Consider the following 21,072-nt stretch of genomic DNA (forward strand, 5'->3'; position numbering starts at 1 on the left):
GTTGTGAACATAATTTGAGACCCAAATATTTGGTTCATGTAGATGGGGCTCATCATTTAATAAATCAGAATATATTCACATAAGACTTAATTGACAAAGATAATATGAAGGTCTAAAAACCAAATCTTTTAGGATTCCTGTTTTTTAAGAATATTTCCACTCAATTGTGTATACTAAAGATCACATTTTATTATGGGTTCAGTGAAACTGAAAAAGTGAGCAAAACTGTGATAGAGTCACAAGGCCAGGAAGGCAAAAGGTAGAATTCAGAGCTTGACCAAAAGAAGTAACCTGATAAATACCGACGATTTTTCTTAGAGCACAGGATAATGATCATGGAGCCCAGATTCCAGTTATCGTAATTCCCAATTGGACAAGGTGATCTAGGACTGCAAGTGCCTAGGTTTAACTAGCCCATTCTTTGCCTGCCAAAAGCAAAAGTAAATTCTCTCTGGAAGAAAATAACATCATCCTGAGTTTCCAGTTATCTCCTAAATTTTTCCAAATGCAATGTCTGGTACTCAGTTGAATAAATAGATAAAAAATAAGAAAAGTAATGACTCAAATATTAACCTAATAACAGATTCTACATTTGATCTTAGCCAAAATACCAAGAAGTGATAGATATGATTCAAATAAATAGAAGATACTACAATAGAATCAGACCCACACAGGATCCACATACTGAGTATATCAGATGTGGACTTCAAAGTAATTTATGATTAATGTGTTGAAGGAATTGAATAGCAAGCTTTAGATTTCAGCAGAGACATGGAAACTATAATAATAATAATAATAATAATTATTATTATTATTTTTTAAATGGAACCAAGACAGATGTGGTGAACATACCTGTACTCCCAGGTACTTAGGACACTGAGGTAGGATTGCAAGTTCAAAGCCTAGAGAGATCCTAGTCTCAAAATAAAAATAAATAAATAAAAAGGGCTGGGGATATAACTCAGTGGTAAAGTGCCCCAGCGCTGCTCCTCCCACAAAGCGAAAGAAGATTCTAAAATGGAAAAATATGAAATTAAAAAATAAGTGGGATATAGCTCAGGGGTAGAGCATGTTTGATCTCCAGTACCAAATAAAAAGGGGGAAAAAGAGGAAGAAGGACTGGATGGGCTTAACAGTAAATTATTAAAGCTAAACAAAAAGAAGTAAACTGATGGCTAGAAAGAAATATTCAGACTAAAGCACAGGGGCACAGAAGTTTGAATAATATGAAAGAGACTCAGGAGACTCAGTGATCCATTGATAGCATGTGTGTTATAATTGGAATCTCAGGAAGAGAGAAGAGGAATTGGGAAGAAACAATTATTTGTTTTTCAGGTTGGGAATTTTCCAAAATGAATGAAAAACTTTAAGCCATAGATTCAAGAAGACATGTGAACTCTAGTAAGAATATATGGCAAACATATGCTGTAAGTTTATTTGTTTTCCCCCAAAATTCAAACTCCCCAGGTGATATCTTAGGAGATGGGGACTTTGAGAGGTGATGAGTCCTAGAGTAGGATTAGTGCCCTTATAGAGTATAATGAGACCCCGTAGAGTTAAGTCAGCTCCCTGAAAAGGGGCTAACTCACTCAACAAGACCCTTGTTAATTCCTTCTGAGGGCAGCATTTTCAGTGATCTAATTACCTCTCACTTAGCCTCACCTCTCAAAGGTTCTACTGCCGCTTAATTACTAGAACACTGAGACTAGGCTTCTAATACATGAGTGCTTGGGGAACACATCACATCCAAAATATAGCACACTATTTTTGAAGCCTCAAACTACAAACAACCTAAATATCTACACAATAGAATTCTATACAGAATAAATTGTTACCACAAATGATGTCATGGGAGAATCTCATAATATTGATCTTCTAACCAGTAGAGAATGTTTTTTTGGCGGGGGGCAGGCACCAGGGATTGAACTCAGCGGCACTTGGCCACTGCGCCACATCCCCAGCCCTATTTTGTATTTTATTTAGAGATAGGGTATTACTGAATTGCTTAGCACCTCTCCATTGCTGAGGCTGGTTTTGAATTCAGCTCCTCCTACCTCAGCCTCCCAAGCCTCTGGGATTACAGGCATGTGCCACTGCGCTTGGCTAGGAATTTTTAAGACAGAATATTAATGGGATGAGGTAGAGTAGTATTAATAAAAGGAAATGTATATCAAGAAATTTTAATGATTTATTCATTTAACAAATGTTATTGATGCATGTTATTAACTATCAGGCACTAGTATATTTTTGGGGATACAGCAATGAAACAAATTCGGCTTTTATATGAAGCTTACATTATAGTATGAGAAAGATGGGGTGGGGGGAACCATGAAGAAACAATAGGTTAAGGGGATAGAGAGTGTTGTAAAGAGGTTATTCTTTTTCATTTTTTTGTTTTTTTTTTACAGATGGTGATTAGGAAAGGCCTTTCTGATAAAGGGTATTTGACAGGAGACTTCAATGAACTGTTGGAGACCTGAGGAAATTGAGGGATATATGTGGGAAGAGCATTCAAAGCAGAGGAATAGTAAGAATAAAAGCTTTGAGGTTGTAGCATGTTTAGCATGTTCCAGGAACAGTAAGGAAATGATAGGGATGGAGCAGACTGAGTAAAGAGTATGATGAGGTCACAGGGTATATCTGGGAACAAAAATAGGGCATTCTATGCTGAAGGACTTGACCTTGAATGAGATGGGAATTCATTAGTGGATTTCAAGCAGAAGAGTGACATGCTTACCAGTATTTGGTTACTCTTTGGAAAATAGTTTAGGGTAAAAGGTATTAGTGGAGAGATTAGTTAGGCAATTTTTAAAAGTGCAGGTGTGAAAAGTTCAGAATTAGCAGATTTGGGGATAAGAGTTAGAATTTGAAATATGAATCTGCTGGCCTCCTAAACAAAGCTTATTTCTTTATTCTGCATTTCTGTTTTTCCTTTCAAACCATGCATGTTGTTCATGTCTCAGCCCTCTCCATTGCTCATAGGCATGCATATAAGAGAGGGAAGCATCTATTGCCAAGGTAATGAAAATTGTAGGTGGCCAGCACCTACTTAATATTGCTGTTTACACAACATGTGCTCAATAAATATCAGAAGAAGAAAAAAGGGGGCAGGTGTGTAAAGATATTGACTTCTACCTGGGTGATAATGCCAGAGGTTGTGAGAAATGACAGACTAAATATATCTTGAAGTCACTTTATTGGATTGGATATGGGATGTGAGAGAAGGGAAGAGTCAGGATCCACTAAGGCTTTCAGTCGTGTTAGCTTTTTGTTGGCTTGTTTGCTTTTTGCAGTTCTGGGGCTCGAATCCATGGCCTCACACATGCTGGGCAAGCACTCTCTACCACTGAGCTACATCCGCAGCCTCATGTTAGGCTTTAAGATGTCTGTTCAACATTAAGTGGAAATGTAAAGCAGGCTTTTAGGTACACCTTTTTGGAGTTCAGGAAAGAAGTCTGTGTTAGAGATATAAATTTAGAACTTGTCATTATGTGGATAATATTTAATGTCCTGACCACTATATAGCTGTAGTAAAGAAAGCTATAGTAAAGAAAAGAAACCCAAAGGCTAATTCCTAGACATACCAATACTAAGAGATCAGGAAGTTAAATAAGAGGGATCCAGAAAGGGAGCCATGAGAGAAGAACCAAGAAAAAGTGTGTTCAGAAACTAGGCCAGTTACTTCTTCACCTCCTGAATTTTGTGATACTGGGACTGTACTCTGCATTATCCATTTCCCCATTGCCAGCTGCTTCAGCCATTAGCGGGTCCTAGAGACTACAAGGCTGAAGCCGAGGAGAGGAGGACTTTTCTTCTCCAGTGTTTGTTTATCCCTGTGGTTCTTGGCAGTGTTAATCAGAGCTTATTTCTTTGATAAACTTGCCCTCTTCTCAGGGGGTTGTTTTTCTGTTTTTGTTTTTTGGTACTGGGGTTTGAACCCAGGGGTGCTTAACTACTAAGCCACATCTCCAGTCCTTTTTATTTTTTGAGACAGGGTCTTCCTAAGTTGCTTTGGACTTTGCTAAGTTGCCCAAGATGGCCTCAAACAGAGGGTTGATTTTAAGGTAGAGGTACACATGGTTATCACCTAGAGAGACAGATGCTCGTAAACTACATACAAGGTCCCTAGAGGTATGGATGGTATTTCATGCCTGTTTCTGTAGGTTTAGCACCTCAGACTGTGCCTCATAAATGTTCCTGACAGCCATTTTCCCCCCAGGGATGACAGAATATAAAGGGTAAAAATGAAAAAGGGAAAATAGCCTATATTATTGACTATCCTTACTGTATATGAGACACCATGCTAAGCTTACCAACTTTGTCTTGATGTTCACCATTTGCACAAACCGTTGCAGTCCATAAATAAGGACATGGAGGCTTAGAGAGTTTAAGACACACAGCTAGGAGTCAAATTTGAGTCTGTTTCTAAAGCCCATTTCCCCTACTCTATCATGCTACTTTAGATTGAACCTAAAGTTCAGAATAAGAAATTTAATTTTACATTTGAAAATCATTCTGCGGTGGAAATAGCATCTATTAAGAAAATTCCTGTATTAACTTTGGGAGATTATCAGAGAATACTCTGTCCTAATGCAATAAAATGAGTTTTTATGGGGTTAAGGGTTTTAAGATAAATTATATATATTATACATACATAAAGCAGTACCACTATATTGCATTTAGATTTTTTAGCTAATTAAATTACATTAATTTTCTGTGTTTTCCCCCAGATATTGAAATACTTCCTGAGACATTTACTGACATTGAATCAAAGGATCAGAGGTTACAGAAAGTTAAAGTGATTTTGCTGTTGCCTCGTTGTTCAGATCTGGGTGTTAGTAATCCAATAGAATTTATTTTAAATGAACACGAAGGTACTTGTTTTAATTTCTAAATTATTGAAATTAGTTGATGATAGCCCATCAATTTCTATTTTAGAAAATAAATTTTATTTTCTCTTTTCTGCATTAGCCTCCAGATTGAATGAATTCTTTCTTCTGAATCTAAATGACTTATATAGCTACTTAGTTGATTCTCTCAAAGAAAACTTGGAGAAAAACAATAAAATGTTTTTAATATTCTTATTGAAAAAATAGTACTAAGACTGAACATAATTATCTTAATTAATTTTTAAATTTTTAAGTCAATACTTTAATGTTATCTAGTTTTAATAAGTATTTTCCATGAAAATTTTCATTAATAGTCAAAATGATTGAAAAATAGTGCAATAACATCAATATATGAAAAATACCTAATAGTAATTTATTTTAAAGTATTTACTTGTTTTAAAATTTAGATACAGATTTACTTAAAGATCTCTCTCAAGGAGGTACTTCAGAAGATAAACTTCAGGTTCTTGCTCAACATCAATATGAACAGCTAGCACATGCAATGAAATGTAAGTCTGTCATTAGAACAATATTGTTAAAATACAATGTTAATCTTAGAAACCAAAACAAATTTTCTAGAACATAAAGTCTTAGTGCCTTCAAGTAACAAATTATTTTTATCAACTTAACCTGCCTTTTAAAAAAACATACTTTAAACATAAGCTAGCATAATTTTTCTTAATGTTAAGATGAAATAATTATGTATGTTCATAATTGTTTATTTTCATCTTCCCTATTTCTGATCTTCAACTTCTTACTTGACATATTTTTCTGTTGTCATTTTACTTACACCTGTCAACTCTTCTGCAGTCCATATTTTAATCCAAAGTTTATTTCTCTTAGTGCTGAATAGAGTCCAGAGTTATAGAAAAAGCCCAGAACTCTTGATTTGAAATCTGAGTAACAAGGCTTTTTAAGTATTTATATCATTGCTTTAATTACTCCATTTGGGTTTTGAGTGCCACTGCTTTTCCACAGGTGAACAAAGAAATCTGGAAGTCTTTAAGAAACTAATAAACTTTTACTAGGTCAGTGTATATTTATCAAGTGCCTATTCTGGGTCAGGAAGTGAACTGGATGTTAGGCTTATGAACATAAATAGATGTTTCTAAAATAAAGACTCAAAGATGAGTCTGTGAGTATAGATAATTCAATATATAAAGATACTGACTTATACATGAATTATAAATAAGGGAAAGTAGCAGAGAGGAAGTCTGTTCTTTTGGTTAATATTGCTAAAAACATTAATTTGAATGTGAAAATGTATATAAACTATGAAATAAGTTGGTTTAGAAAATCAGGAGATTGGTAAGTAAAAATTTTTACTAATGTACTTTCATCAAATTTTAATTGAATGTTTAAAGCTTTAAAAAGACTTCTGAAAGAATCATGAAAAGCAAAAGGATTTAAGTGACATACACTCTATTGTGATGCCAAAGAAACACATTATTTAGCAACCTTGAGATTAGGAAATCTGCATCACTGGAAGACATTCAGTAAATTAAGTTCCCATAAAACAATGTTAGGTAATGCCTTATCAGGGTTGGACTCCCAATTTTCATAGAAATTACTAAAAGCTCCATTTGAAATTGACCATATAAAAGATAACTATGATAATTTCTCCTATTAGTTGTAAAAAATAATTTAAAAAAATTTTTTTTGGCACTAGGGATTGAACCCAGGGGCATTTTACTATTAAGTTATATCCTCAGTTTTTTCCTTTCCTTTCCTTTCCTTTTCTTTTTTTCTTTTTGAGACAGCATCTTGGTAAATTGCTCAGTCTAGCCTCAAACTTGTGATCCTGTGCTTCAACTTCTCGTGCAGATGGGATTACAGGCATGTACCCAGCTACATTTTTATGTGCCCAGCTACATTTTAAAGTTTTGGACATTTATTGGTCAATTGTTTGCCAGGCACCCTACTATTTACTTTTTATATTTTATTTTATCCCCACAAAATCGTCTCCCTTAGCTTCCATGCCTTCTCTGAACACAGTAACAAGGTGGCTAGGCTCCCCAAATTTCTTTGCTCTCTAAACTCATTCTTGCCACTACTCTGTTTTCTAAAACCACATTTCAGACACTTCTCACTATGTCTTTTATACTACCAAGGACTGTTAACTTGAGAAGCCCCTGACACCCAGGTCATTCCTCATCTGAATAAGATCTATAATATTCCCTTTTTTGTCTTCATCCACATCCCCTTGTCTGTCCTTGTCTCCTACTTTGTGCTTTCTAGAATAGTTGTCTGCAACAAAAATCCCTATATTTTAATACTTCTTTGAATGTTCTCTTTTTTCTCCTATAACTTGCCCTTCTCTTGAGAACAGTATTTCTCTAAATCTCTCCTCTTGTTCTTTTCTGAGCCAATTATTATCACACTTTCACTCTTGCTCACTAACCTGAGATGGTCCTGTGAAGATCACCCGTGACCCCCTTCCCACATGCTGTTACATCAACTCACAGTCTCCGTCTAACTTGATCTAGCTGTGATAGTTGATCTAATTGATCATATTCTCTTCCTTCCCACATTACTTCACTTGTCTTCTAAGACACACCACCTCAATTTATTTCCCATCTCCTTGGCTTGTTATCCTACAGCAAGTATCCTCCCTATACGATACTCTCTTTAGCCTCAGAGTATGTCACAATTCATGTCTAGGATTCTTTTTTCTCTGTTTATACTTACTTCCTTGATGATCTTATCCAGTCTCATGAATTTAAACACTTCTGCGTGGGGCTGGGGATGTGGCTCAAGTGGTAGCGCGCTCGCCTGGCGTGTGTGCGGCCCGGGTTCGATCCTCAGCACCACATACAAACGAAGATGTTGTGTCCGCCGAGAACTAAGAAAAAATAAATATTAAAATTCTCTCTCTCTCTCTGTCCCCCTCTTTCTCACTCTCTCTTAAAAAAAAAAAAAAAACACTTCTGCGTGACTCCCAGATTTCTTCCCCAAACTCTTCAGTCTGTATCTTCAGTTGTCTTCTTGCCATCTCCAGCTAGTGACTAATAGGCCTTTCAAAGCTGATAGATCCAAAATGAAAGTCCTGTTCTTCCTGCAGAACTGCCATTTCAGTTAATGACAATATCAGTCTTCCATTTGTTCAGGTGAAAAAGCTTTACATTGTCCCTGACTCTTATTCACATCCTTAGCCAGCCTGTCAGAAAACAAAGGAACTTCTACATTTAATATATATTTAGAATCCAGTCACCTCCACCACTACCACCACATCCATACCATCACCTCATGCTTGGTTTACTGCAATGATCTTCTATTTTGTCTATCAGCTTCCACCACTGCCCTCTACAGTTTATTTTCAACACAGCATTTGGAACAATCTTGTTAAAACAAATGGCTTCCCATCATCAAACTGAAAACCATCATCCAGTGGCCTGCACATCCTTACTATTTGGTGCTCAGACTCACATTTATTTATATTTATTTATTTTTAAAATTTTTTTCCTTTAATTTTTATTGTTGGTTGTTCAAAACATTACATAGTTCTTGACATATCATATTTCACACTTTGATTCAAGTGGGTTTGAACTTCCATTTTTACCCCGTATACAGATTGCAGAATCACATCAGTTACACATCCACTGTTTTACATATTGCTATACCAGTGTCTGTTGTATTCTGCTGCCTTTCCTATCCTCTACTATCCCCCATCCCCTCCCCTCCCATCTTCTCTCTCTACCCCATCTACTGTAATTCATTTCTCCCCCTTGTTTTTTTTCCCCTTTCCCCTCACTTCCTCTTGTATGTAATTTTGTATAACCATGAGGGTCTCCTTCCATTTCCATGCAATTTCCCTTCTCTTTCCTTTTCCTCCCACCTCTCACCCCTGTTTAATGTTAATCTTCTTCTCATGCTCTTCCTCCCAACTCTGTTCTTAGTTACTGTCATATCAAAGAAAACATTTGGCTTTTGTTTTTTAGGGATTGGCTAGCTTCACTTAGCATAATCTGTTCTAATGCCATCCATTTCCCTGCAAATTCTATGATTTTGTCATTTTTTAATGCAGAGTAGTACTCCATTGTGTATAAATGCCACATTTTTTTTATCCATTCATCTATTGAAGGGCATCAAGTTTGGTTCCACAGTCTTGCTATTGTGAATTGTGCTGCTATGAACATCGATGTAGCAGTGTCCCTGTAGCATGCTCTTTTTAGGTCTTTAGGGAATAGACTGAGAAGGGGAATAGCTGGGTCAAATGGTGGTTCCATTCCCAGCTTTCCAAGAAATCTCCATACTGCTTTCCAAATTGGCTGCACCAATTTGCAGTCCCACCAGCAATGTACAAGTGTACCCTTTTCCCCACATCCTTGCCAGCACTTGTTGTTTGACTTCATAATGGCTGCCAATCTTACTGGAGTGAGATGGTATCTTAGGGTGGTTTTGATTTGCATTTCTCTGACTGCTAGAGATGGTGAGCATTTTTTCATGTACTTATTGATTGATTGTATGTCCTCCTCTGAGAAGTGTCAGACTCACATTTAAACACGTCATTGCCCACTACTCTGTCCTCATTCCCTCCTGCTCTGATCAGACTGGCCCCCTTCATTTTCCTTGAACATTCCTTTAAACTTGCTGTTCCCTTACCTTAAAATATCCTTCCCTAGTTATCTCTGTGTCTGGCTCTCTAATCTTTTGAGTCTACCCACAGTCCTTCATCTCAGTGATGTTAGCTCTAACTAGCCTACTTAAAATTATAGCATTCCCCCGAAACTCTTTCCCACCCCTGCTTTATCACCTAAATAGTTTTCCTGTTTCTTTGTCTTACTGTATTTATCCTCTGCTAGAAAGGAAGCTCCCTAGGGGCAGGGATTTTCGTTTTTGTTGTTCACTGATGTATACCAAAGCCTAAGTGTCTGGAATGTGGTAGGTGCTCAATTGGTATGAATACATTAGTGAATTGCAGATCTTATATTACCTAATTTTACAGATGAAAAATCTGGAACTTTGAGTAATTTTTCCCAGGTTCATGCCATAGCAAGGACAGAATTGGGATTCAGACTGACTTCTGTACATTTCTGGAGTTTTCTGAACCAATTAAGGTGATAAAGCTTATGAAAGAATGACTGGAAGTATCAAGCTCATGGGAGTCTGCAGCATTTATTTCTTTGTGTTTGCAACTAGGTTGGTCATATTGATTCAGTTTTCAACTTTCATACAATCCATCTGGATTTCTATTACTTACTGGCCACTGACCACATTGCTAGTATAAGCTTCTGCTTTAAAAGAAGCTGTTCAAGCATCTCTGGAAATCATTCCCATCAAAACGCTGTGGTGTTTGTACCAAATACATGTCTGGAAACATAAATTGCATTGATCATTTATGGGGTCATTATATTAATTAAATCTTCTTTAAATATAGTTGTTAAAGCTCAAGCAGTGGTTTATTGCACATGCTCAGTTTATCCAGAAGAAAATGAAGCTGTTGTGAAGAAAGCATTGGAATTTCAAAACCAAGGGACCAAAATACAACCTTACAGGTAAGAAAGGAAGGCATTCTTCTGAACAACTCAAATAATCATTTTTTAAATGACAAATATAATGTTTTAAGTTACATAAGATATTCTGCTTTTTATTAGACTTTACTATGATCATTACCTTAACTTCTTACAACTTTAAAGTAGGTTTTGTAAAGCCTTTACAACAGCATGGCACAAACATTTTCTTGCATATTAAAAGATTCTTTTGTTTTTGTTATTATTGTTAAAGTTAAAAGCATTTTGGACTTTTCTTGCTTGGTTTCTGGGTAAACTGGGTCCAAATTTTATGTTCCTGATTTAGATACATGTATACCTCCATAGAATACAAATTAATATATAAAATATTCTTAGAAAATAGACAGAAAATCATATCTGAAAATAGACATTTCTTAAGCTCTTGTAATCTTTGGTATACATCAGAATTGAGGTAAAAATAACTGAGTTTTCTATGGAAAAATGCTGCAATAAGGTAGGGATAGAGAGAAAGAGCATTAACACTACACTCTGAACTGTGGACATTAAGAAAAATTGCCTAGTGAAATATAACAGATGGTCTATAAGAATCATTTCTTAATATCCTAAAGTTGTAGAACTTAAGAGTTGAATAAGTATTGCATGTTTAGATATTGCATGATTAAATAACATTAGGTGTTATCTACTCTGATCACCCATCCACCTTGCTTCTATTTCCTTCCACTGTCCTAGAAATATGCAACTCATTCTGGACTTTAGTCATCATAGTACTTTAGCCCAATGCATCCTGCTTCCATCATCTATTGTAAAAATTTCACCTTACAAAATACTAATCTATAAAAATTTTCCAAATTCCACCCTCTTGAATATAACTGTTTTTAACAGCTTGACTTGTAGACTTCTAGATTTTTTTCCAGCACCAACGAATATGCATATTTTAAGCTTTAGTTGCTATTGTTAAATGACCCACCAAAATAGTCACTCTTATAAATCTGTTTCCCTGCAGCTTCATAAATGCTGAATTTCATCAGACTTTTAAATCTTTACCCATCTGAGGGATGAAAAGATAAGATCTCACTGTTGACCAACTTTATTTTTCTGTTAGTGAGGCTGAGCATGTTTCAGTTTACTGACTGGGCAGTGTAGTGGGGAGTGGTCTTCAAACATGTTTTCTTAACTCCCTAAAATTTTTTTGAATAACTATGTGTCTTCTATGTTTTAAAATTGATGTTTAAGTTTAAAAGTTGTGAAATATAGTTTTTTAGAATATTATATTACTTATATTTTAAATATATTTCTATCAAATCTTTGGACCTGCAGATTCATCTATTTAATTTAAGGAAAAATGATGCATTTGTTACTTACTTTATAAGACTAGTTCTCATTGTCAAAACCAGATTTACCTTTTTTAAAAAAGTCTGATTTTAGGGGCTGGGGACATAGCTCAGGCTAGTGTACTTTCCTACCACGTTCAAGGCCCCTGGTTCAATCCCCAGTACCAAAAAAAAAAAAAAAAAAAAAAAAAAAAGTCTGACTTTATTTTTTAATTCAAAGAAACATGCTAATGTGATTTACCTCTCAGTTTTAATTTTAATATAGATACATAGAAATAAATAAGTGAAAGGAGGGAAGAGAAGGGAGAAAGGCAAGGAATAGAGGAAGGAGAGGGAAGAGAAGGGTGGAAGGGAGAGGAGAAGAAAGAAGAAAGAAGCAAGCTAGTTCAAGAACAGAGCTTTGGGGGTGGAGGTGGGGATGCATCTCAGTGGTGAGCACTTGCCAGAGTTTCACACCCAATTAAAGATTTCTTACCATGGGAGAAGACAGTTGCATTCTTGGGTTGTTCCTTTGTTTAGCCTCTTGTAGATCGTAACTAACATTCCAGGACAGTGTACTAAAACAAGGTAGGTAACAGGTGTAAGTGGGAGAAGGGTATTGAGAATGGAGAAGAGGGAAAGGATGATGTAAAACAGATTTAATGAGGACAGGGGATGTGGCTCAGTGGTAGAGAGTTTGCCTAGCATATGGGTAGGATCCTCAGCATGGCAAAAAATTAAAAAATTGAAATTAGATTAAATATGATTGATTACATTAACTACCTCAGTAGGTCTTTGTGGAGGTTAAATACATGAACACATGAACAGTACCTGGCACATACTAAATGTTCAGTAGTTTTTATTGTCATAGTTGTTATTATTTTGTAAATTTTATGTTCATATACTTTGCCACTTCTTCAACTGAATTATTCATTTTTTTATCTTATTGTATATTAGTGCTTTTAGCTATTTTCATATAAACTACACATTTTATTTACTTACTTATTTTTGGTAATACTGGGGATCAACCCAGAGCCTGTGCGTGCTAGGCAGACACTCTATCCCTGAGCTATGTGCTAACCCCTATAAATGCTTTTGCCAGTTTTAATACTTTAAAAATTTTCTCTTTTATATTTAATAATTGACTAAAGTGTTGATCAAGCTTTAGTTTTTCTGAAAATACTCCTTCCCCATCCCCTCAAAATGGCCTTTTTTTTTTTTTTTTTTTCGGTATCAGGGATAGAACCCAGGGGTACTTATCCACTGAGCCACATCCCCAGCCCTTTTTATTGTTTATTTAGAGACAGGGTCTCACCAAACTGAACTTGTGATCCTCCTGCCTCAGTCTTTTGAGCAGCTGGGATCACAGGCGTGTGCCACCATGCCCAGCTTAAAATGGCATCTTTCACTTAGCATGATGTTTCTGAGGTTCATCCATGTTGTAGAAGTCTGAGAACTTCATTGTTTTTGAAGGCTGAGTAACACTCCATTGTATGGATATATCACATTTTATCTGTTCATCAGTTGATGAGCATTTAGATTGTTTCCATCTTTAGGATGCTAAGAATGTTGTTGTAATATTTTTGTACATATGTTGGTGCAGACATAAGTTTGCATTTCTCCTGGCTATATACCTAGGGGTAAAATTACTGGGTAAAATGGTAACTCTTCAATCATTTGAGGAACTGTTGCACTTTCCAAAGTGGTTGTATCATTTGACATTCTCACAAGGCTTGTTTATTTTCTTTTCTCTCTCTCTCTCCCTCTCCCTTTTTTCCCTTGGCGAGCCTCAAGAATGTGAAATAATGTCCCATTGTGGTTTTGATTTGCATTTCTCTGAGGATAAATGATACTGAGAAGAGCTGGAGTTGTGGCTCAGTGGTAGAGTGCCCGCCTAGTGTGGGTGCGGCACTGGGTTTGATCCTCAGCACCACATAAAAATAAATGAATAATTTTAAAAAATGATGCCGAGTGTCTTTTCATATGCTTATTGGTCATTTACATATCTTCATAGGACACATGTCTATTGACAGTTTTATTTTGCAGTGCTGGGAATTGAACCCAGGACCATGTATATGCTAGGCTGACTTTGAACTTGCAATCCTGCTGCCTTGGCAGAAGTTGCTGGGATAATAAGTGTGTACCATCCCACCTGGCTTTGTTCCCAGTTTTTAAATTAGGTTAGTTTAAATTGTTGAGTTAAAAGAATCTCTTGTATACCAGACCCTTACACATAATAATTTGCAATTTTTTTCCATTCTGTTGGTTACTTTTTAGATTCCTTATAGTGTTCTTTGATGCATACATTTTTAAAATTTCAGTGAAGTATAGCTTATGTTTTTTTTTGTTTGCCTATGTCTAAAGCTTTATGCCTTAGTTTTTAATCTAATTCTTAAATTTAGGTCTATGATCCATTTTGATTAATTTTTTCATATAGTATGAATCGGTGGTCTGACTACTCTTTTGCATGTTGCTGTGCAGTTGTATCTGCACCATTTGTTGAAAACACTGTTCTTTCCCTGATTGAATGGGCTTGGCCTCCTTGTTGAAAAATTATCAGTGTATGAGCTTCTTTCTGGATTCTCATTCTGTTCCATTGATCTATGTGTCTATAATTAAGCCAGTACCACGATGAGATTTTTAAACTCCTAATGGATACCTAGTTTCATCAAATGCCTTTGCAGCATTTAATTGATCAGATCAAATGTTTGTTCTCATCTGTCATTTTAACATGGTGGGGAGCTAAATATTTTCTAATACTGACCAGTCCTTGAGCTTGAGGGCTAGGTTATGTTCTCTATTTAGATATTCTGTTACCTAGTTAAGGTGGAAGCTAAGGAAAGTGAGCATTGCTTGAGAGGAATTGGATTGCTACTACTCCTTGGTACTTATTATGATAATCAGTAGTGTCCACACTTGGCCATTGATGGCAACCTATTACCCCAAACTTGGGGGCTTTTCTGGTCTTTCTTGTGTCAGAATTCTTGTATCCTCATTGTTGTCAGTGAGCCCAGTTCTGTCACAGCATTTCTGGTTGTCAGTCCTCACCTACAGAAGAGCTTCTCAGTGCTGTTATGTAGTGCTCCTCTCACCAGCATTTCCCTGTTGCTCCCATAAAGGGTATAATCTGGAGGGTTTTCCTGTCTATTTAATAGGAAAATAGGATATCCACTGTAGCAGACTCATATCTTTGAGTCTAATACTTCTTCCACTGTCTACTATGGCCATCTGGCATCCTGCCTTATTCAATGTGAGCTATTGTATATTAGTTTTCTATTTCTTTCTTTTTTTTTTTTAAGAGAGAGTGAGAGAGGAGAGAGAGTGAGAGAGAGAGGGAGAATTTTTTTTTTTAATATTTATTTTTTAGTTCTCGGCAGACACAACATCTTTGTTGCTATGTGGTGCTGAGCATCGAACCCGGGCCGCACGCATGCCAGGCGAGTGCGCTACCGCTTGAGCCACATCCCCAGCCCATTAGTTTTCTATTTCTGCTTAAGAAATTACTACAAACTAGCCAGGTGTGGTGGTGCACGGCTGTAATCCCAGTGACTCAGGAGGTTGAGGTAGGAGGATCACAAGTTCAAAGCCAGCCTCAGCAACTTAGCCAGGCCCTAAACAACTTAGTAGGTCCTGTCTCAAAACAAGAAATAAAAAGGGCTGGGGATGTGGCTCAGTGGTTAAGTACCCTTAGGTTCAATCCTGATACCAAAATAATAATAATAATAATAACAACAACAACAACAACAATAATAATGATGTATAATAATAATAGTAATAATAATAATTATTATTATGATCACCACAAACTTAGTGGCTAAAAGCAATTATTAATTAGCTCATGATCCTGGAGGCCAGATGACTGTCATGTCATAACGGAGTTCTCTGGTCAGAATATCAGCCAGGCTGAAGTCTCTGGAGAACAGTCCATTCAAAGTCCATTCTGGTTGTGGGACTAAGGTTCTCACTTCCCTGCTGGCTGTCAGCCCAAGACTGCTCTTAGCTCCAAGGCTGCCTTCACTCCCTGCCATGAAGCTCCCTCCATCTTCATGTCAGCACAGGTGTTTCCTATCAATCTTGGGTTTTGAATCTTTGAGATATTCCATCTGACTTCTAGATTGGCTTTCAGTGGCTCATATGATTAGATCAGGTCCTCCCCAGATAATATTCATATCTTGGAGACCTTAAGTACATCTGCAAAATCCATTTTGTCACATGTATTAATTTCCTAGGTTTTGAAACCCATTATCCCAAACTTGGGGGCTTATAACAACAGAAATTTATTCTTGCACAGTTCTGAAGACCAGAAGTCCTACATGAAGGTGTCGGTAGGGTTAGTTCCTTGTGGGGCCTCTGATGGAGGATGTTCCATTCACACTCCTAGCTTCCAGGGTTGCTGGCACTCCTTTGCATTCCTTACCTTGTAGCTGCCTCACTCCACTGTCTGCCTCCATCTCCTCGTGTCCTTCGTCCCCTGTGTGTTTCTGTGAACTCTCCTTATAGGAATTCTAGTATCGGATTCAGGATTTATCCAACTCCAGTGTGATCTCCACTAATTTTATCTACAAAGACCTATTCCTAAATAAGGTCACATTCTGAGACTTTGAATGCACATGAATTTTTGGGGGGACACTATTCAACCCACAACAGCTTACTCTCTGGCCTCCCAACATTGATATTTGTTTCATGCACAATATACTCACCCCACCTCAACATCTCCAAAACCCATCTCAACTTCTCCAAAACCCACCTCAACTTCTCCAAAAGTCTATATCCATTCCAGGATCAACTATAAATCCAAATTTTCATCTAAATATCATCAACTCAAAAAAATCCAAAATGCCACCATCTAAATCAGGGATGAGTGAGATTCTGGGTATGATCTAATTTTATTATTCAAAGAAATGGGCTGTAAGCTAGAATTTGGAAACTATTTTGTAGGAGCAGTTCCTGGAAGATAAGTTGATCAATCTTAATTATGGACTATTAAGAAAGACAGCATATATGTAGATAAATAATATGTCTTATTAAGAAAATATTTATTGAATACCTAGTATGCACCAGGCATTCTTCTAGGTACTAGTAATGTTATCAGTGAACTAAAATTAACAAAAATCTAAACCTTCATATTTACATTTTGGAGCTAAGTAGGTTGATACGAAATAATTATTTCCATTGAGTATTCTTAACCTATATATGAGTGAATAAACTTTTAAAAATAATTTCTACTTGTGTAGAGAACAAGCATATAGAGGTTGAGTGTCCTTATCCAAAATGCTTAGGACCAGAAGTACTTCAGATTTTGGATCTTTTGGGATTTTGAGATATTTGCATATACAAAGTGAGGTATGTTGGTGATGGGCCCAAGTCTAAACACAAAATTCATTTGTTTCATGGGCACCTTATACACGTGGCCTGAAGGTAATTTTATGCAGTATTTTTAGTGTGCTTGTTCACATTAGCTCAGGTATAGAATTTTTTTTTTTTTTTTTTAAACCTGTGGCATCATGTTGCACTCAAAAAACTTCAGATTTTGAAGCATACTGGATTTTAGACTTCCAGATCAGGGATGCTCAATCTGCATGAATAGTCTCAGAAACTGCTGGCTGGTTACGAGGTTGGTGAGAGGAACAGCTGGCTCTCTCACTTTCAGAACCTGTAGTTCTTTGATTTCAAATAAGTTCCACTGCCATTTGCCCTCATTTGTTTATTTAGCACTGTCTGTTGTCAGACTCTTTAGCATGTCATCTGAGGTCATGTGTGTCTGCCCCTTGCTAAGCAACCTCTCTCTCATCACTCACCTTATGCCACAGACCCATGGAAATACTTGGTGTGCCCGCGAGTGCATTCTCACAGCGCATGTGCTTTTCTTCCTGCTCTTCTTTCTGTCTAGAATCACCTTCTTTTTTCTTCGAGACACAGCTTCAGTATCACTTCCTCTGCAAAGGCTTCACATTTGCCCTCTGCCTGGGCCAGGAAGAACTGGCCTTACTCTCTTCTGTATCTTGTCTCTGTTGGCCCAGCATCCACAGATGGTCTCTTTCAGATTACTGTAAATGGATTCGTTTCCTTAACTAATCTGTAAACTCTTTGAATTAAGGTTTTATTCATGCACTTTTTACCTAATAGGCAAATAATAAATATAAATTTAAAACTGGCTTTAAGTGTCAGGATAGACAAAATTATTGATAAAAAAGTTTCCTGATATTTGAATTCATGTGGATTAAGTGTTAAAATGCTTTGACACAGTAAATACATTTTAATCCTAAAAGCATGGAATTAGAAGAATCACCTTTTCATGAACTTATTAAGTGAGAAATTAAATATAAAAACCAAAATTTTATTTTAAATTAGTTTTTTATGACATAAAGTCTTTTGTTATTACTTTCTTGAACACTCTATAACTCATCCATTAATACCCACAAAGTTATTGGAAGAATAATGTAGTTAAAATGATAGACTACATTATTATAATTGTGCAAAAGTAACTGAAAGAAGGAAGTCCTATATTTCATATTTTGACAATGTAGAAATATAGGGAGTTTGGAGTTCTCTTTTTGTGACTCCTATACATATTTACCTGTTTTGATAACATATTAGTTGAGTGGTGAAAGAAGTTTTGAGTTAAAAGTTTGTCATTGGCATAGTTGTTTAAGGATGCAGAACTTGGGAAGTATAATGAGTTCTGAGCTAATATGAAATACTAGAGCTTTTTCCTTATGTGTTATTTTGGGAAAAGCTGCTTCAGCACTTTTTCTTATTTGGAAGTTTTACTTATATCACTGGTAAAACATAATGGAAGAAATTTATTTGCAAAATACTTTTTCCCTCTCTTTGAAAGAAGCCATTCCAGCTGTTTCATGCTTGTTCATTTCTGTTGCAGGCTCAGTCCTCCTGTTCTTCCTTTATGCTCCTTAAAAGAAATACACTTGGCTAAGGATAAGTTTTTCAGAATGGAACAATCTGAAACTACCAATGGTTGTTTTCTTTCTATTTTAACAAGAGAGGTAAGGAGACAAAAACAATCCCAGTCCATGTCATACTTTGGAATTGGGAATGGCAGAGCCTCACAAGAGGAACATAGGAACCTGTGAACATTTTGAAATGCTGTGCTTATATTTCATAAATAACTAAAGGGCAAGAAAAAACTTTGTGGCAAGTAATCCCCATACCTTATGTTCTGTGTTTCTTTTTGCCTGCCCTCTATGCCCACCTCTGTAAGCAGTTTGTTAACACATAGGGCATCTTCTCTGACATAAGAAATTAGCTGTGTAATTCTATCAGGTTTATAAATGGGAGAATTGAAGTTAAAAAGAAGTCATTTGCTGAGGTTTATGGCATGTATTAGGCCTAAAATCCATTTATTTTAATATTATATTCTATTTATTTTCACTGACATATATTTGCCATATGCACAATAGTTACCTTCCACAGTAATAAATGCTTCTTTAATTGTAGCGGGACCCATCTGAGACAGTGTCTGTGAAAGATGTTTTGGCCCGAGCTGCAGCAAAAGGGCTACTGGACGGGATTGAGTTGGGGAAATCATCAAAACGAGAGAAGAAGAGGAAAAAATCAAAAACATCATTGCCCAAACCGTCTGCCAATGACAATAATGGCATCCAAATGAAAATTGCTGAGTTCCTGAATCGAGAAACCAAAACAAGTACTAACAGATCAGAGGCATTAATAACAAAAGCACTTAATCCACAGAAAAATGCATCTCAAGTAGGTGCCACCACACAGACCAGGAAACCTAGCAAGCCTACCATCAATCCTTTGACACCCACGTTAACGAAGAACACTTGTCACTGCAAGCACACCAACTTCACACGACCTCGACCAGAAGACAAAATGATTGCTTTGAAACCCATTGAGATCGTTTTGCCTCCAGTAATGTTGCCATTTCAGAGTCCTCAAGGGATGAGATCTCAGGTCCCAAATCAGCATTTTTACTATCGCTGGGTTAGGCCCAAGACTGGTGTGCCTGGCTACCTTCCCACACCATCAGTGTCCAGAAGAGGGGAGAAACCTAAAGAAAACTTACCTTCCTCCCTAGTTAGGCGTCCTCGACCATGGCTTTGACTGCCCCATGTTTTTGACAGGGCCAGAAACAGGCGTTTTTTTTTTTGTTTTGTTTTTTTTCTTCCCAAAGTCTGGTATTTCTCAGAAGGTGAGATATAGCTACATAAGATACTCATCCTTTTGTCACTTAGTATCTTCTAATTGTGATATTACCTTCAGAGAATCAAAACAGGAGAGAGACAATAATGTAGAGAGGGTAAGCAAGCAGAATTCAGATTGCAGCAGCTCAGTGCTGATCTGTTGGAGAACACCCCGCTGTCGACTCTCAATCACTGTCAGAACTCGGCTCGCTCCTGTTGACTTCCAGTCTGGACTAAAGCTCAGCAATTTCTCCTGAAGGGAAACATGGTCTCTCTGGAGCAGGCTGCTCTTCACTCACTTTTGAGGGCGTTCAGTTGAAAGCGGGGCCCTCCCACCAGCTCTGGAACACCCTGTCAGTGTCTAAGCAGTCCTAGCTGAACTTTTCCAATCACAATCAAGATTGATTTTTTTTTTTTTTCCTTAAGTACTCATCTGTTCCTGAAAAAGGGCATGACATGAGTTTTGGTAACATGACTGAGCCTGAGTACTAGTAGGAAGCCCAGGAAGTTCCAGAACACCATGTGTGCATTGCTTAGGTGTCGATTCAGAGGGTCTCTTGTGGGAAGAGCATCCAGGACCCTGAGTGGATTGAGTGAGCACAATCACCCCTTCCTTCTGCCTGTTTATGCCAAACACGGTTGAAAAAAAGACTGTGAGCAAATTTCCATCAAAACATTCATAATTCTGAGGACAAAACTGTTAAATACAAGTGATATCTATTGTCAAAGAATACAAGTGATATCTATTATTGAAGAAACCTATAAAGACTTCTGATTCTATTCAAAGATCAGGTGATACAGCAAAATGTTCAAATTGTTTCAAATGGCACACAGTAATCAAACTTCGGTAAATCATTTCTGATGCACAATTAAAATATACTGTAGCACTGTTATATTAAATGTCAATTCATCTTAAATGTATTATCAATTGCCTGCCAATATTGGTATGATTATCATTTCTGGGTCTACTGATTATTTTTCATCATAGTAACAAAATGTTTAACGTTAAATAGGTTTCAACTATAAATCTTGTTTAAAGTTCATAGAAACGTTGATGACATTTGAATTTAAAGTTTATTTTCAGAATCAGTGTGTTTAAGTAATTCTGGAATGCTCAATTCAGGTGATACTTCAGTAGAATATTTAGGTCTGTTTCAGCTATGTTATTCTTTTCTCACTTGAAGTGAAAAGCAAAATGGTGAATTTCATTTTAGTAGTACTAATTGATTTTTCCTTTAGC

The 21,072-nt window shown here is 36.6% G+C and overlaps 1 protein-coding gene across 2 annotated transcripts in view; it reads left to right on the top strand.

Annotated features, from left to right (window-relative positions):
• NSUN7 (NOP2/Sun RNA methyltransferase family member 7) overlaps positions 1 to 19,752 on the top strand; it is a gene marked incomplete at both ends in the record, with an annotated part of 35,148 nt that extends 15,396 nt beyond the window's left edge. The window contains 5 exons of one of the 2 annotated variants that reach the window (XM_081304552.1): positions 4,731 to 4,874; positions 5,297 to 5,398; positions 10,267 to 10,384; positions 18,551 to 18,674; positions 19,126 to 19,752. In XM_081304552.1, the coding sequence (XP_081160678.1) occupies positions 4,731 to 4,874; positions 5,297 to 5,398; positions 10,267 to 10,384; positions 18,551 to 18,674; positions 19,126 to 19,752 (1,115 nt within the window). The remainder of the gene's footprint in view (positions 1 to 4,730; positions 4,875 to 5,296; positions 5,399 to 10,266; positions 10,385 to 18,550; positions 18,675 to 19,125) is intronic. The other variant, XM_081304553.1, reaches the window with a different exon arrangement.
• Between the last annotated feature and the right edge of the window lie 1,320 nt (positions 19,753 to 21,072).

The sequence above is a fragment of the Spermophilus citellus genome (genome assembly GCF_964194105.1).
Source record: "Spermophilus citellus genome assembly, chromosome: 8".
Classification (NCBI taxonomy): Eukaryota; Metazoa; Chordata; class Mammalia; order Rodentia; family Sciuridae; genus Spermophilus; species Spermophilus citellus.